General features: G+C 45.7%; 1 protein-coding gene across 1 annotated transcript in view; it reads left to right on the top strand.

Annotated features, from left to right (window-relative positions):
- Nucleotides 1–241: 241 nt before the first annotated feature.
- Nucleotides 242–18,640, top strand: part of ZNF629 (zinc finger protein 629) — a 46,366-nt gene continuing 27,967 nt past the window's right edge. The window contains exons 1-4 of the mRNA XM_087893546.1: nucleotides 242–420; nucleotides 9,981–11,216; nucleotides 13,319–13,445; nucleotides 14,867–14,980. Of these exons, the coding sequence (XP_087749672.1) occupies nucleotides 10,173–11,216; nucleotides 13,319–13,445; nucleotides 14,867–14,980 (1,285 nt within the window). The 5' untranslated portion in view covers nucleotides 242–420; nucleotides 9,981–10,172. The remainder of the gene's footprint in view (nucleotides 421–9,980; nucleotides 11,217–13,318; nucleotides 13,446–14,866; nucleotides 14,981–18,640) is intronic.

Below are 18,640 nucleotides of genomic sequence, written 5' to 3'. Positions count from 1 at the left end.
AACCGACTAAAAAATGAATCCTCTCGGTTGGAATTGCGGATCCCAGAAACTGCACGCTTGGAGCGGCAATTTAGGAAGCGCTCAAAAACTGCGAAGCGATGGGCTGGTGGGGGTGTTTGCAGAAAAAAAAAAATGACCCTTGGCGGATTCGTCTCCCGATTTCGCAAAGCAAAACAGCGCAGGAATAGTTAACCTTCCCCTCCCCTCCCTCCCGTTCCCACGTGCAAGCAAGACGGAAGGGGAGGGCAGGCGGCGTCTTATCCGAAGGGGGCCATTGCGCATTTCCTGGGACGGGGGTGGGGAGTTCCCTTTCTGCAGGCTCCCCCCACTTTACTCTTCCCGACGCAGGCAAAGGAGAGAGAGCTTTGGCATGACCCACCGGCTCCCAAACTGTCTCCCGTCTTCCAAGGCGGAGGGGAGGTGAGTAACTCCGGTTTTCCTCTTGGCGCAACTCATTCCCACCCAGCCCCACGAGAGAGCGCGGGAGGGAACGCAGGGGCTCGCGCGGCAGGCAAGCCGCCGCCAGCGCGAGCCTCCTGGTGCAAAAAAAAAAAAGAGAATTAATTCCCGGGAGCGAAAAGAGGCATCCCTGCCAAGGGTTCCCTTTCATCGCGCGTGGCCGGGTCGTTGCCCGCGCGGGATCCCAAGCTTGCAACCCGTCCAGCCGTGCCGGTATCCGGGAGGGGGGGAAAAAACGGAGGAACCGGGACGTCTTTCCCGCCGGCTCGCCTTTCCTCCAATGGAGAAGAAACGGCGGCGCCTGCTCAATTTCGTTCCCCGCCTGTCTTGTGTAGCTCACGACGTTGCGCCCTTTTCCCCACTCAGGTTGGATCGGGAATCCAGCCTCTTCCTACCGTCCCGTCTCCCCCGTCATTGTCGCAGGGGGTGCAAACAAGCAATACGGGGAAACTGACCATTGAGATCCTTCATCACTGAAGGTTTTTTTTTTTTTTTTTTTTTAAAGAAGGGACTGGACAGCCCCGCTTGTCTGAAACGGTATAGGATTTCCTGCTGGAGCAGGGGGTTGGACTAGAGGACCTCCAAGGTCCCTTCCAGGTCTATTCTGATTGATTGAGGTTACGCTAAGGGTATATGTGTATTTGTGTTTGTGTATGTATGCGTTTCTCTGTGTGAATCTTAACTTAGACTCCTCCTTTTCCCGTGAAAGCAGTTGCTAAGGTCGGGATTTCCGATGTCATGTGCATTTTCTCCTCTGCTACTAAATTTAGTTTTTCTCTGGAGTTGACCCATTTTTTGGGGGGGAGGGGTCTGGTTCCTTTGTTGCCTTCAAATTAGACCACCCCGTGTGGAGCTGATAAGAACTCGATTCCTGAATTTGAGATATATCTATCTATCTATCTATCTATCTATCTATCTATCTATCTATCTATCTATCTAGATATATAGATATATAGATATATTTACTTCTTTGCCCACCTGGTAGTACGAGTCACTAAGCAACCCTCTGGCAAAGAAAAATGTCGGACCTGCCACAACTTAAACCTCTAAATAGAAAGGATCTGTCAGGTCTGCCATCTACAGCTTCTTTCACTTCACTGGCATCCTGCCATAAAAAGGGAGGGGGGAGGAATTTGGGGGAAGCAAAGGTCAGGAATGGGAATGAGTAGACAAATGGGTGTGTGTGTGTGTGTGTGTGTGTGTGTTGGAGGAGACAAGGTGACCAGAGGTGTAAAACTGGAATAAGCCAAGGACACAGTTTGGGAATAGAATGAGAAACTACATCAATAAGCGCCGAACATCAAAGCTGTTCCCAAAACTTTGAAAAGGAATACTGTTGGACGCTGATAATTGGTGGAAGGCCAGGGAAAGAGGAAAATGTGTAACTTTTACATGGGAATACTCAATCTAACTTAATCTCAGACATAGATATTTAGGAAAGAAAGATTCTTGACTCCATTAGGCTCCATTTTACTAAAGTTAAGTGGGTGCAGCAAAAGTAAAGCTAGATCTGAGTATTCCTACACAAAGATTACACGGTCTTACATGATCCTTATTTGGGGATTTTTTCCCCAGTTTGTTGAGAAAGGTATAGTTTATTAGAGGCCGAGTGTATTGCGGTACAGTAGTCCTCGACTTAAGACCACAATTGAGCCCAAATTTTATGTTAAGTGAGAAATTTGTTAAGTAAGTTTTGCCCCATTTTATGACTTTTTTTTGCCCCGTTTGTTAAGTGAACCACTGCAGTTGTTAAACGAATAACGCTGTTGTTAAGTAAATCTGGCTTCCCCCTTGACTTTGCTTGTCAGAAGGTCGCAAAAGGTGATCACATGGCCCCAGGCCGCTGCAACCATCATAAATATGAGGCAGTTGTCAAGCATCTGAATGTAAATCACATTATGAAAAATGGTCATATGCCACTTTTTTCAATGACACTGTAATTTTGAATGGTCACTAAATAAACTGTTGTTAAGTCCAGGACTACCTATATTGCAAAGCCAGAACTGAGAACCATACACCAAAATTCCTAAGTTCTACTTTTCCCTCCCTTAACTCTCTCTCTCTTTGTCCATCCCAGTGTAAGCAATCAGATTCAGGCAAGATGCAGCTCCCCACTTCCAGCTGGGTGACCATGAGGCAGAATTTTCATTTTCCCAAACAATTCCCTCTCCGCACAATTCATGGCAGTTTGTCACCACCTAGCAACGAACCACATAAAGTGGCAGCTGACACAAAAAGTATTGATTAATTGGGGGTGGGGTACACCCCCAAATCTTTTCGTAGGGTACAGAAACAAATGATGGATCTGTTGGGAGAACTTCCCTGGATTCCTTCTGACCTCGGAAGCAATCAAGATGCGGAGGCTGGCTGCTTTTTGAAAAAAGATTTATTATTCCAAAAACAACACAAGGTTTGCTTTTGGGGGCAGCTGACCCCAGACTGGCATTCAGTGGGGTTTTTGTATCATTTAGAACTCTTTGTGTAAGACATGACATCACAAGAGTGTGATATATAAGTTTTATGGTCACCGAGAAACAGGAAATACAGGTGTGATATACTTTTATGGTCTTAGGAACTTAGAAAATATTTTGTCTGTTATCTCCCTCATCAGGAAAGATCTTCCTGACCAGGCAGAGGTGCTAAATTCCCAAGGCTTTTAAATGTTGATTGGCTCCAATGCCAGATTCACACCTGTCAGTGATCTATTGCCTTTAAGGAAACATTGCATTTTTTTTGAGTGGAGATGGGTCTCTTGGTTTCGAGATCAGAAGGCTGTTAAAAAGAGGCTGATTCAAGGCTTTTTAACTTTTATTACATGTGTTTAGTACGTGTGATAGTCCGTAAATAGCAATAGCACTTAGACTTATATACCTCACAGTGCTTTTTACAGCGGTTTACAGAGTCAGCATATTGCCCCCGACAACAATCTGGGTCCTCATTTTACTGACCTCGGAAGGATGGAAGGCTGGGCAGGGGGTTGGACTAGATAACCTGCAAAGGTCTCTTCCAACTCTGTTAAATCTTGAGTCAACCTTGAGCCTGGTGAGATTTAAACTGCCAAATTGCTGTCAGCTGGCAGTCAGCAGAAGTAGCCTGCAGTACTGCACTCTTAACCATTGCACTACCACGGTTCTTTGATCATTTTGTAAATAAAAGATCAGTTAAAATACGTTGATCGCTTGTGAAGTTTGAACAATAGAAAAAAAAGGATTTTTACATAACATTCCACAAGTGACCAATGTATGGTTTACGATGATACTCTTTCCCAGTTAGGTTTGCGCCTTTTTTGCACTTTGCAAGTGTATTCAGAAGTTGTGGGAGCTTCACCAGTGGAAGCTTTCAAGAAGAGGCTGGACTGCCATCTGTCAGGAATGGTGTAGGGTCTCCTGCTTGGGTGTGTGAGGGGTTGGACTAGATGACCTACAAGGTCCCTTCCAACTCTCTTATTCTGTTATTATGAAGTGGAGCTAAATCTTTTATTATTCAGGACAATAGCTCTCTATCTGTAGTTGCTGAAAAAGCCAGGTCTCACACATCAGAAATGGCCCTGGCTAAGAAAGGGGGAATCATAAGAAAGGGGGAATCATAAGAGCCTTGGTGATGCAGCGGTTAAAGTGCTGTTAAAGTGCTGCCAGCTGCCTGCAATTACTGCAAGTTCAAATCTCACCAGGCTCAAGGTTGACTCAGCCTTCCATCCTTTCGAGGTAGGTAAAATGAGGACTCGGATTGTGGGGGCAATAAGCTGACTTTGTGTAAAAAGAACACTGCTTAGGGGCCCCCGAAAGCCCTACTAAGCAGGTATATACGAAAGTATGAAGGCTATTGCTTAATGCATTGTAAGCTGCCCTGAGTCTCCGGAGAAGGGCGGCATATCAAACCAATAAATAAATAAATCATGCTTTCTTAAAAGATAAAAAAGAGGGCCAGAGTAGGATATTAAAAGTGGTAAAATCACCTTTTAAAATGCTGATAATGAAGCCTAAAATCTGAGGCCACATCTTCCTACTTTGGAGACCACACCCATTGAAAAATCAAGTGTGATGGAATGTGCAGGGGACAGAGAAGGGGGGGGGGTAGTACCACTGGAGCTTCTCATGGAAGAGGTAGTACATTCCAGAGAGGGGCAGATATAGGTAGTTGCTACAGGAAGTCTTTAACCTACAACCAATTGGTGTGTGTATATGTTCTTGGTGTTCTCTGAGCTTGCTTGTTTTCTTGCAGAATCTCTTAGATTGGGGTGTTTACTGATGGCTCTTTGGCAGTTTCTTGATCAACGAACTGCCAAAGAGCCATCAATAAATAGTCCAATCAAAGAATCTCCAAGATCACCCCCACCCACCCACATAGAAAGGCAAGTTACCAGAATATAAGCTCACAGCAAACACTACTCTTCACTAGCACTGATGATGTTTTATTTATTTATTTATTGGTTCGGTTTATATGCAGCCCTTCTCTGGAGACTCAGGGCGGCTTACAATGTGTTAAACAATAGCCTTCATACTTTTGTATATATCTGCTTAGTAGGGCTTTTGCCCCCCCCCCCCAAAGCGGTGTTCTTTTTTTTTTTTTTTTTAATACAAAGTCATCTTATTGCCCCTCACAATCTGAGTCCTCATTTTATCTACCTCGAAAGGATGGAAGGCTAAGTCAACCTTGAGCCTGGTGAGATTTGAACTTGCAGTAATTGCAGGCAGCTGGTGCTACTTTAACAGCACTTAGTCAGCTGCGCCACCAAGGGTACCATGTTGGGTAATGTAACGTCTGCAAGAAAACAGGCAAGTGTCAGGGTTTCAAGTAACACCCCCAACGAAAGAGGACTCTGAGGCTAGAAGTTCCTCAAAGTTTTGAGGAACATTTTTATTAGAGATGTCATATTGGCACATCTGGGAAAACCCGAAAGAAGCCAAAGTCCCTTCCCCTGCACTCATGTGTCCATCGACCATGGTATCATGTTGCGCCGGCTGGAGGGACTGGGAGTGGGGGGCACCGTTTTGCGGTGGTTCTCCTCCTATCTCTCCGACCGGTCGCAATCCGTGTTGACAGGGGGGCAGCGGTCGACCCCGAGGCGCCTTGTTTGTGGGGTGCCACAAGGGTCGGTCCTCTCGCCCCTCCTGTTCAACATTTATGTGAAGCCGCTGGGGTCATCCGTGGTTTTGGGGTGGAGTTCCATCAGTACGCTGATGATACTCAGCTGTACATCTCCACCCCAGACCATCCCAACGATGCCTTGGAAGTGATGTCCCAGTGCCTGGAGGCCGTGCGGGTCTGGATGGGGAGAAACAGGCTTCGACTCAACCCTTCCAAGACCGAGTGGCTGTGGCTGCCGGCGTCCCGGTATAGCCAGCTGACGCCATCGCTGGTTATTGGGGGTGAATCATTGGCCCCCACGGAAAGGGCCCGCAATTTGGGCGTCCTCCTGGATGCACGGCTGTCCTTAGAAGGGCATATGACGGCCGTGGCCAGGGGGGCTTTTTATCAGGTTCGCCTGATACGCCAGTTGCGCCCCTTTCTGGATCGGGACTCCCTACGCACAGTCACTCAAGCACTCGTCACTTCTCGTCTGGACTATTGTAACGCTCTCTACATGGGGCTCCCCTTGGGGTACACCCGGAGGCTCCAACTGGTGCAGAATGCGGCTGCGCGGGGGATTATGGGAGCGACTGGGCGCTCCCATGTGACTCCTCTCCTGCGCGAGCTGCATTGGCTTCCGGTGGACTTCCGGGTGCGCTTCAAGGTGTTGGTGATCACCTTTAAAGCGCTCCATGGCTTAGGGCCAGGGTACTTACAGGACCGCCTCCTGCCACCAATAGCCTCCCACCGGCCAGTTCGCTCCCACAGAGAGGGCCTCCTCAGGGTGCCGTCGGCTAGACAATGCCGGCTGGCGACCCCCAGGAGGAGAGCCTTCTCTGTGGTGGCACCTACCCTTTGGAACAATCTACCCCCAGAGATACGAGTGATCTCCGACCTCCGGACCTTTCGTCGGGCCCTAAAAACTCATCTCTTTCAGTTAGCCGGTCTCTCTTGATTTTATGATTTTATGGTTGGTTTTAAATTTTGATATGGATTTTAAATTGATAAATTTTAAACTATGGGCCAAATTTAATTATTTTAAATCTATTTTTAATCGTATTTATGTATAAATGTTTTTATTTTGGCTGTTCACCGCCCTGAGTCCGAAAGGAGAAGGGCGGTATAGAAATTCGAATAATAAAATAAAATAAAAATAAAAATATGGAGGCATCTCCACCGTCCCAACTGGAGATGCCTCCACGTCAGCCCATTCCAGATGCAGGCTGAATCGTCCTTGACTTTCAGAGAAAGGAATGTTGTTATGGCTATATATCTCAACCCCTCCATGCAATCCCCCCTCCCAGTTTCTCACAGCACTAAGTTTGGCAGCCTTGAAGATCGAAAGTAAAAGATGGCCTCCGGGGCTAATAGCAAGCTCAGACAGCACCAAGAACCTCTCATTTCAACCCTGAGCTAGAAATATTCCTCTTTATCGCTACAATCAATCGTTTAATGACTGTTTGCAGTTACAACCACTCCTGAAAAAAGTGACTTATGACCACTTTTTCACACTTATGGCCGTTGTAACATCCCCATGATCACGTGATCAAAATTTGGGCCCTCAGCAACTGGCACGTATTTATGACAGTTGCACTGTCCCGAGGTCACATGATCTCTATTTATAACCTCCTCAGCTGGTTTCTGACAATCAACAGGGAAAGCCAGGTTGACTTAACAACGGCATGATTCATTTAACAATTGCATCTTAACAACTGTGGCACAAAAAAGATGGTAAAATTAGGGCCCAACTCACTTAACCACTGTCTCTCTTAGCAGCAGGACATTTAGGCTCAATTGTGGCTGTAAGTCGATGACTACCTGTATTGCTATACACACACACACACACACACACACACACACACACACACACACACTGTACATACATACATACATACATACATACATACATACATACATACATACATACATTTATTTTATTCTCTTTTCGTAGGTCTTTATGTGTATTTTTCTCTCAGCCAGGTTTTTCCTACGTAAATCAAGATCTTTATACAGCCATAGTTCAGTGAAATCTCATTCACTAGTTTCTAGGCTTTATCAGACATCAAACCAGCATTTTGCTGTCTGTTGTGAGACTTAAGGGAGATTATATATGTATGTATGTATGTATGTATGTATGTATGTATGTATGTATGTATGTATATAATACCCCACATATCCTTCAATTGCACATCCCATCTCACCAAGCACAGACCTTTGCTCACAAGTGGCTTGAACATCCTGGCTTTTCTGTTGGGAAAAAAGAAAAGTTGTCTCAAGGTGGACAGTAAATTTAGTTTTAAAGCAGAAGCCTCTGCAAGAAGCCAAAAGAGGCAAAATGGTAGTCGCAACTGTGCTGTTGAAGCCCCGCTTTCTTTAATGTGTTACAAGAGTAACGCATGAAACCTAGGGCAGGGTTTTAACTGTAGGGTCATGGCCAGCATCTTGATATTTTTACCATACCCCATCAGCATCTCTGAGCAGAATACTAGTGACAATTAGGATGCTCCAGGTCCCTGTAGTATCTGGTTCTGTGCTGTTGGATGTCTTGTGGCTTCTTTCCTGAAAATGCTCTACAGCAGTGGCCCCAGGGTTGAAGTGCTCCCGGATTGGACTGGATCTCCCGATCCGGCAGCGATCTTGGCTGGTGGTTCGGCGATTCGGTAGCGATGGTGGAGCATAGCTCCGCCCACCCAGCTGGGTGTCATTACTTCCTGGTTGTAACCAGGAAGTAATGTGTTATTTTACCTTCTGCACATGTGCAGAAAGTCTGTGTGCACCTGTAATGCACACGTGCAAGCGAAGCGAGCATGCACACACAGTACATGCACTTCTGAATCGGTAAGGAAGGTAAGTAGATTTCACCCCTGAGTGGCCCCCAACCTATTGGGCACCAGGGAGCAGTTCCATGGAGAGAGTTTTTTTCCGTGGACCAGAGGGGCCGTGGTTTCGCATGCTGCTTGCATCCTGTGGATGGGATTTCACTTGTTTGCATGGCCTGATGACAGTCCATGGACCGGGGGTGGGGGACCCTTGCGCTACAGGTAGTCCTTGACCCAAGACCATTCATTCAGTAAACTATTTGAAGTTACACTACAGTGCTGAACAAATGATGGTTATGGCTGGTCTTTGGAGTTCTGGCTGTCCCAGCAACTCTGATTCCATGACTTTGTTCTAGGAACTGGACAACTGGTTCATGCTTACAAGTAGTAACAGTTCTCTGTGATTGCATGCTCACCAGTTGTAACCTTCTGTAGAAAATTAATAGGGAAGCTGTCAGGGGAGGTTGCAAGTTGGCTGGGATAGGTTTCCCCACCTGCACACCCTCCTTCAGCCCCTTTGTATTTACACTGGCACTCCCAGATCCTTGCTTGTGATAGCAATAGTGCTTAGATTTATATACTGCTTCACAGTGCTTTACAGCATTCTCTAAGCTGTTTTATAGAGTCAGCATATTTCCCCCCAACCATCTGAGTCCTCATTTTACCAACCTTGGAAAAATGGAAGGCTGAGTCAATCTTGAACTGGCCAGGATCAAATGAATTGAACTCCTGGCAATGGGAGCAGAGTTAGCTTGCAGTACTGCATTCTAACCATTTTGCCACCACAGCTCTTTACAGCTAGTGCAGGGGTACCCAGCACCTGGTCCATGAGCTACCACCGGTCCGCAGATTACTAGAAAATGGTGTGGGCAAACAAGTGAAGACCCATCTGTGGGATGCAGGCAGCACATGGAACCTTGCCCCCACTGGTGCGTGGAAAAACCTCTCCACGGAACCAGAGGTTTGGGGACTGCTGAGTTGTGTTTTTCACCCCACCCCCAGCTTTTCATGGCACCTTTTCAACCTGCTTCGTGCCTCTTGTGCACCTCCATGCAGTCTCGTTCATGCTCCTCTCATGGACTCCCTTGCATTTTCATGCATCCTTGCTGACTCGCATCATGCTTCTTCCATGCCCCTTGTGTATTCCTCCTGAGCCATGCCACTCCTTTCATGCACCTTTCTGATCTGTGCAACCCTGTGTGGCCGACGCACAACCATCCTGACCAGCGTCACACCCTCTTGCACATTTCCTCGCACCTTTCCCGACACATCGCATTTCTCATGCATCCTTCCAAACCTTTCCTGCACCTCTTGTACATCCCTCACACTCTTCCTATCCTTTGTCATGCCTCTCATGCACCCCCTCCCAGATCTGGATTGCATCTTTTGTCCACTCCACTCGAACCCTCTCACCCCTCCCCAATCTGCACTATGCCTCTCATGCATTCTGTCACATTGTCTTGCTCCTTCCCTGGGATTTAAAACTCTTCCCTGTCTTGCTCTATGACTGCATTGTTTAGCAACAGAAATTCCGGCCCAGTTGCTGTTGTAAGTTGAGGACTGCCTGTATTTTTTTTCACAATTGCCAATGTTTTTTGACCAGACATATTTTATTTTTTTCTCCCCCTTCAGCTGGCTGGAAGAATCCTCTTTATCTCTTTTCTGAAGGATGTCTATTGATGGGGAGAACATAAACTAAATTCCAAAAAATCAGCAAGAGTTGACAACGACTGCTTCTCGAGGAATCTGACTTCTTAGTAGATTCTAAGCTGGTTGCTTTTTTTCTCCGCATTTCCAAAACTAGAAGTCTAAATTAAAGTGGAAATGGAGAAGCGTTCACCTCCTGTTGGGACGATTAAGGAATTTCTAAATTGCTCACCATCCTGGAAAGACCACATAGATCTAAATAGAACAGCTGTGAAGCCCCAATACTGGGAAGTCTGGCAGCAGGTCCTCCTACCAACTCCACAGCACAAACAGACAGATGCAACACCTCCTAAGACAACGCTGGACGACATTCAGATTTGTGTGGTTTCCTCTGACAATTCTCCTGACTCCTTTAAAGAGAAGGAGGCCAATACTGAAGGAATGGCTGGAATGGATTGTGTGATTACTATTGAAGAAGAAATTGAAGTCCAAGGAAAGTCCTCACCAGAATCTAGGATTGAGCGCAGAGATGATATCAAGATTTGCACTGTGCCTGAATTACAAGACAAGGCCCCATTTGTGGTCATAGATGGAGGGAAGACTAAAACCTTCACAAAACCTGTTAAAGACAGAGGCGTCTCCAAAGTTGAAAAGGCCACTCAGACTGAAGTCACCAAGATGGAGATGGCTAAGATCTGTGAGGACTATATTCAGAAAGCAAAAGGATCCAAGGACACCTTACGGGGCAATCACCAGGCCAATATGATTTCCCAAAACAAACCAAGAAATTCTGAAGAAGGGATGATCCATTTAACAGAACCTGACAGAGTAGGAGAACCTGAAGAGGCAGTTTATAATAATCTCATAGCTGGAGACAAGGGAGATGAGGAAGAAAAAGAAGACACAGGCATCTTGAAAGAAGGAGGCATTGCCATGGAGCGTGCCCGCCAGAGTTTCCGCTGGTACCGTTACCCAGAATGTGAGGGACCTCGAAAAGCTTACAGTCAACTACTGGATCTTTGCCACCATTGGTTGAAACCAGAGAGACGTAGTAAGGAACAGATTCTAGAACTGCTGGTCCTGGAACAATTTTTGGCTACCTTGCCCAAAGAAATACAGAATTGGGTATGGCAGCAGCATCCGGAAAGTTGTGGGCAGGCTGTCGAATTGGTGGAAAACTTTCTGACAGGACTTTCTTTGCTTGAAAGATATGGGAAAAAGGTGAGGGTTCTTAAAGGCTATTGGCTGTGAGGCATAGTGTTTTAATATTGAACCACTCAGCGCTCAATAGCAATGGTGTTAGAATCACTATTTGAGGTTGAAAAACAATCTGTCCATGAGGAAAGAGAATTCCCAAAGACCGAAGATCAGGTCTTCAATTTTTCAGACTGAGGAATTCTGGAGAAGCAGACATTTATATAGGATGGCTTGGATTGCTATTGGGATCATTTGAGTCACCTGACTCCTTGGAATTCTTCAGTGTTCCCCAATGATGTCCCTTTGAGAACGCATTCATCTTTTTAACAGATTAACAGATTTGAAAGGGGTCCTTGTAGGTCATCTAGCTCAACCCCCTTGCCTAAGCAGGAGACAAAAACCATTTTGTGGCAAACCATCCTATTTCTAACAATTCATTCTTGAAATAAGGATGAGTAGCCACTCACCTGGCAAGGTTGATGTTGTGTGGAAAATAGGAGGAGGAAGGCATGTTGGATAAATTCATTGCCTTGAGCTATTTGTAAAAACAGTAAATACCAATAAGTTGATATAACAAATGGGTGCATTGATGCTTGCAGTAGCCTTCACTGAGATGGTTTTATATATTCATAAACAAATGACATTGCTTTAAAATTAAAGGTTTTTTCTCCCTTTCTCATGCTGCAGGACTATAATGGATTAATATGTATTCTTTGGACTTCTATCAATATTCCTATTTTTTTGTCATTTAAATGTTTTGAGGAAATGTGCATGATTTAGTGATTCTGTTTTAGTATGAATAATATATATATGCTATTCCTTAATTTGAATGCAAGATTTAAAACATATCTTTGGCATTTAGAATGTAGTAGTTTCTGCCTTCTCAAAGAATCATATAACATGTCTGTGACTAAATTTGTTTAGTGACTGCTCAAAGTTTCAACAGCACTGAAAAAAGGGGCTTAGATCAATCCTTATGTTTATGACCGTTGTATGATCCAAACAGTAACATGTTTGAAGTTTGGACGCTGGGGAGCTGGCATGTATTTATGATGGTTGACATAATACATGAAAACATCTTGGGCTTATGTAACCACCATTTGTGACCTTGTCCCAGCTGGCTTCTGACAAGCAAAATCAATGGAGGAAGCCAGATTCACTTAATGACCACGTGATTCATTTAACAACTGCTGTGAATTGTTTAACGACCATGGCTGAAAAAAAATCATAAAATTGAGTGCGACTCTCTTAACAACCCACTTGCTTAGCAATGGAAAACCTGGGTCCCAATTGTTGTAAATCAAGGACAAGCTGCAACAACTGATTGTTTCTATGTTAGAATAGAATAGTATAACCGAGTTGGAAGGGACCTTGGAGGTCTTCTAGTCCAACCCCTGCTTAGGCAGGAAATCCCATACCATTTCAGGTAAATGGTTATCCAATCTCTTCTTAAAAACCTCCAGTGTTGGAGCATTTACAACTTCTTGTGGCAAGTTGTTCCAATAATTGTTCTCACTGCCAGGAAATTTCTCCTAAATTGCTTCTCTCCTTGATTAGTTTCCATCCATTGCTAAATGTCTGTGGAGATTCTCAGTCATTCCATCCATTGCTTCTTGTCCTGCCCTCAAGTGCTTTGAAGAATAGCTTGATTCCCTCTTCTTTGTGGCAGCCCCTGAGATGTTCTCAGCAATTTCCCTTGGAAGCACAGGTAGTCTTTGACTTACGACCAAAATTTGCACTGCTAAACAACACAGATGTTAAGTGAGTTTCCCCCTATTTTATGACTTTCTAGCCACAATTATTAAGTGCAATTGTTAAATTAGGAACCTGGTTGATAAGCGAATGGTTTTCCCATTGACTGAAGTTTATCAGAAAGTTTCAAAAAGTGATCACATGATCCTGGGACACTACAACTGTCATAAAAATACGAGCCAGTTGCCAAGTAGCCAAATTTTGATCATGTGACCCTGGGGATGCTGCAAAGGTCATAAGTGTGAAAAGTCATTTTCCTAAGTCATTTTTTTTCCCAGTGCCGTTGCAACTTCGAACGGTCTCCAATTGGTTGTAAGTTGAGGACTATCTGTACAGGATGGGGTCTCAATTATTAAACATTTGAATGGTTTCAGGCTCTGGTGACTTTTGAAGAGGTGTCCCTGTATTTCTCAGAGGAAGAATGGAGACTTCTAGATGAATCTCAGAGGAAGATATTCACAAAAGTGATGATGGAGAATTATGAGAATGTCCGAGCATTGGGTGAGAGTTGGACAGGACTGGGAAAGTGTAACGGGATGGGAGAATAAACCTGAGGGACAGGAGGAAGGGCTGAAGCCTACACTGGTGTTTCTTAACTATGACCACCTGAAGATGTGTGGACTTCAACTCCCAGAATTCTCCAGCCAGAGAAATCTGAAAGCAGGCATGGAAGTGGAGAAAGTCTCTTAGAATTGACCCTTCCACATTCTCTGGAATGCAAAGTTAAGGAAGGAAGAGGCGCTTGCAAGATTCTGTTACTATAACCTTACAATAAGCTTAGAACAGTATTAGTATTGTTTATCTGATCTGGACTACTTTGAAGGACTGTCGGAAAGAGACTTATGTCTTATATAATGCTTGTGGACTAAACCTGGTTCACTTAAATAAAATAGCTTAACGACAAATTAAGCATGCAGATAACATTCTGCAAAGCGTTGGCCATTTGTGACCAGTCCTGAGCAAAAGCAGAACCAGAGCTTATGTATATACCTTTGGCCTGCTATATTATGAAGACAAGACGAGAGAGAGACTGTGTAAATTAGGTTTAACCAGGCTGGGTTTGGAAGGCTTTTAATAAAGCCTCCCATGAAACTTATTTATCCTTTCCTACTAGGTTAGCATAGCGCAGCTATACAATCTCTGAGATTTGATTGGTGAATACTGTTTTTTCCCCAAAATAAGACCGGGTAAATTTTTGCTCCAAAACGCATTATGGCTTATTTTCTGTTTAGGTCTTATTTTGGGCGGGAATACAGTACTAAATGCCTCTGTCTGCTGACGATCTTAACTGGGGCTTATTTTTGGGATAGGGCTTATATTACAAGCATCCTGAAAAATCATGCTAGGGCTTATTTTCCTGTTTTCTGGGAAATAGGGTATATGATAGCCTATCTTTTACCATCACAGTAATAAGTAAGATCACTGAGCCGCAAACCATAGCCAGATACCTTCTAAAGCAGAATTCCCCAACCTTTTTGGGGAGGGGGGGGAAGGGGATAGCACTCATGTGCGGGCTGCTCCATTTGCACAAACGGTGAGCATTCACTCATGCGAATGGAGCACGAATCCATATGCCAGCCCACTGCTCGTGCAAGTGGCAAGCGTGTGTGGGGGTGCCGCACACTTGCCTGCCACTTCCCATGGCCCGGTTCCGAACAGTCCAAGGCCTGGTAGTGCCCCGTTCTAAGGAAGAAGCTGCTGATTGGTTCCTTCACCATAAATTTGAGCCTACAGCTGGTGTTGCCATTGAAAACCGGAAGTTGGGTTTAACTTGTGCTGTCGAAACATTCTGACTTGACGTGCCAGGCAGGTTTGAGTTTTATGTAAATTGTTCTCATGGATTATCGCCTTTAAGACGTTTTGCTTCTTAAAAAATTTTTTTTCTCCACCCCCACTCCCCCTTTTCCTTTTTTTATTGGTAGGATTTCCCACCAGCAATCCAGATTTTATCTTCAAAATGGGGAGAAACGAGAACCATGAACTGTGCATGGATAAAATTCAGAACCTTTCAGAAGGTGCATCTCCAGAAGTCACAGGTGAGGAAAAGGTTGCTTCTGACTTGACTTAATTTACTTCTGTGCCCAAAAGCCAGGAATGGGCATGGGGCTCTCTTGTGAAACAACATATATAACAGCAGGTGAGTTTCTCAACACCTGGAAAGCCTACTCCCACTGGAATGTGTAGCAGCTACATGAGGGCATGAGACCTTTTACATTTAATCTAATCTAATCTAATCTAATCTAATCTAATCTAATTTTTAAATTAAATTAAATTTAATTTAATTTCCATGCCGCCCAACTCCCAAGGGACTCTGGGCGGCTTACAGCAAAAACTAATACAACAAAGAACATAAATTATTAAAAAACATTTTAAAAACATTTTAAAAACATTAAAAACCCATACACACCATTCATGGCCGGATCTCGCAAGATTGCAACAGCAAGATCAACGGCCCCAGGCTTGCCAGAAAACCCAGGTCTTCGCTGCTTTCCGGAAGGCCAATAGGGTGTGGGTAGTCCGGATTTCAGGAGGTAATTGGTTCCAGAGAGCTGGGGTAGCCACAGAGAAGCCCTCCCCCGCGGGCCCGCCAGCCGGCATTGTTTAGCTGACGGGACCCGGAGGAGACCAACTCTGTGGGATCTTGCTGGTCGCTGGGAGCTATGTGGTAGAAAGCAGTCTCAAAGATAGCCTGGCCCTGAGCCATGTAGGGCTTTAAAGGTAATAATCAACACCTTGAATTGTGCCCGGAGACCAATAGGAAGCCAGTGCAGCTCACGGAGAATTGGTGTAATGTGGGTGTATCTAGGTGCACCCACGACAGCTCGCGCAGCTGCATTCTGGACCAACTGTAGTCTCTGAACACTCTTCAAGGGTAGCCCCATGTAGAGCGTGTTACAATAATCTAGCCGTGAGGTGACAAGGGCATGAGTGACTGGGAGGAGAGCCTCCTGATCCAAGTAGGGTCACAATTGATGCATCAGGCGAACCTGTGCAAAGGTCCCCCTAGCTACAGCTGCCAAATGTTGCTCTAATCTTAGCTGTGAGTCTAGGAGGACACCCAAATTGCGAGCTCGTTCTGAGGGGGACAATTTCTCCCCCCCCCGAACCAAGGATGGACAGTCGACATAGTCTTTAGGAGGAACTACCCACAGCCACTCGGTCTTGTCTGGGTTAAGTCTGAGCCTGTTGACTCCCATCCAGACCCTCACAGCCTCCAGCAGTGAAACCTCCACTGCTTCACTGAACTAACGCGAGGTGGAGATATACAGCTGGGTATTATCAGCATATTGCTGATACCCCACCCCGTATTGTCGGATGATCTCACCCAGCGGTTTCATGTAGATGTTAAATAGGAGGGGAGAGAGGACCAAGCCCTGAGGCACCCCGCAAACGAGGGGTCTAGGGGTCGACCTCTGTCCTCCTGCCAACACTGACTGTGACCGACCAGCGAGATAGGAGGAGAACCACCGTAACATGGTGCCTCCCACTCCCAACTCCCTTACTCGTCCTAGAAGGATACCATGGTCAATGGTATCGAAAGCTGCTGAGAGGTCAAGTAGCACCAAGATAGAGGAATGACTCCCCATCTCGGGCTCGCCAGAGATCATCCATCAGCATGACCAAAACAGTTTCCGTGCTGTAGCCAGGCCTGAAGCCAGACTGAAAAGGGTCTAGATAATCCGTTTCATCCAATGATCGTAGGAGCTGAAGTGCCACCACTTTCTCTACAACCTTTCCCACAAAGGGTAGGTTGGAGACTGGACGAAAGTTCTTTAATTCTGCTGGATCCAGGGAAGGCTTCTTGAGGAGGGGCCTTACAACCACTTCCTTTAATGGTTGCGGGAAGGACCCCTCCCTCAAGGACGCCTTAACTAAAGCCTGGAGCCAGCCTCATGTCACCTCCCTGCTGGCCGAAACCAGCCAGGAGGGGCACGGGTTCATCAAACAAGTGGAGGAACTCATCGCTCCTACAGCCTTGTCCACTTCCTCAGGACTCACAGGTCAAATTCATCCCACACAATAGGACTAAGACCTGCCCCTGTCATCTCGGTCGGAATTGCCCAATCAGAGTCCAGGTCCATCCGAATCTGAGAGACTTTATCCAACAGAGACTGCACAAACTCCTCAGCTCTACCTTGCAAGGGCTCCTCCACTCCCCCTACATTAAGGAGGGAACAAGTCACCCTAAATAGGGTGGCTGGGCGCGAATCAGCAGATGCAATAAGTGCGGAAAAATGCGAACATTTTGCTGCCATTATCGCCACTAAATAAGTCCTAATAAAGGCTTTTTAAGAGTGTTCGGTCAGATTCGGAGTTACTGGTCCTCCAGCGTGGCTCTTGACGTCTCTTCTGGTGCTTTATCTCCCAGAGCTCCTCGGTAAACCAGGGAGCTTTCCTGGATCCACTGCCATGGAGAGGTCGCAAAGGCGCAATCCAGTCCAGTGCCCCAGAGGCCGCCCTATTCCAGGCAGCCACCAGGGACTCAGCCGGACTGTGAACAAGGGAGTCAGGTATCTCCCCAAGCTCCTTCTGGAACCCTTCAGGGTCCATTAGACGTCTGGGGCGGAACCACTTAATCGGCTTGGTGCGTCTTATACTCCAGTGCGTCTTATAGTTCGAAAAATACAGTATATGGAAGGCATACATAATGCTATGGTACACGTATGATGGAAATATGTAATCAGTTTGGTAAGATTTGAAGAATTCAAGAAGTTAAACATACGTTATAGATCACATCCCACTCGTGTCACTGAGGTGCCTCCAGTTGAAAGGATTAGTTGAAAGGATCATTACTGCTGCCTGTGAGACGCACAGTCGGGGGCTCCTTTCATGTTCCTATCAGGAGCTGGAGCAAAGGACGGGAGCTCATCCTATCTCAGGGCATCACACAAGTCTCAAACACGGACTTGCTAATCTCCAGCCCACCATCCTAACCACGAGTGCCAACATGTTCCTTTAGTTATAGATTAGATTTTAAAATATATTGATTCATAAGAATAGAATAAGTTTTCTATATATTACGGTATTTTTTGAACTATAAGACGCACTGCAGTATAAGACGCACCAAGATTTCGAAGAGGTAAACAAGAAAAAAAAAGTTTTTGCCCTCCCCGGCCCCCAGGAGCACTCTGCAGGCCTCCCAAACCCTCTGCACATCCTGTTTTTGTGAAAAACGGGCCTGTTTTTCGCAAAAATGGGATGTGCAGAGAGTTTGGGAGGCCTGCAGAGTGCCTCTGGGGGCTGGGGAAGGCAAAAACGCGATGCATGGGGGGGTTTGGTAGGCTGAAAATGGGCTTGATTTTCGCAAAAACGGGGCCTGTAGTGCGTTTGAGAGGAACCCTCCACGCGTCCCATTTTTTGCCCTCCTCAGCCCCCAGGAGCACTCTGCAGGCCTCCCAAATCCTCTGCAGGCCCCGTTTTTGCATATTTACGGGCCTATTTTTGGCAAAAATGGGACGCGCGGAGCGGGGTTTTGAGAGACTAAAATGGCTGTATTCGGTGTATAAGACGCATCAACATTTCCACCCTCTTTTAGGGGGAAAAAAGTGTGTCTTATACTCCGAAAAGTACGGTAATATCTAGGCCATTTATCCAATTGAGCACACTATTTGTTAATTGGAGAAAGTCTGCTTTTTCCTCCTGTTTAAGCTCTCAGATGGCACTAGTCATTGATAGATTGTGGAGCCTAGTTTTTT

Source organism: Pantherophis guttatus, chromosome 4 (assembly GCF_059756535.1).
Source record: "Pantherophis guttatus breed Tessera chromosome 4, ASM5975653v1, whole genome shotgun sequence".
NCBI classification, from domain to species: Eukaryota; Metazoa; Chordata; class Lepidosauria; order Squamata; family Colubridae; genus Pantherophis; species Pantherophis guttatus.
The sequence above is the reverse complement of the archived record's forward strand: the minus strand, read 5'-3'. Positions and strand labels throughout refer to the sequence as shown.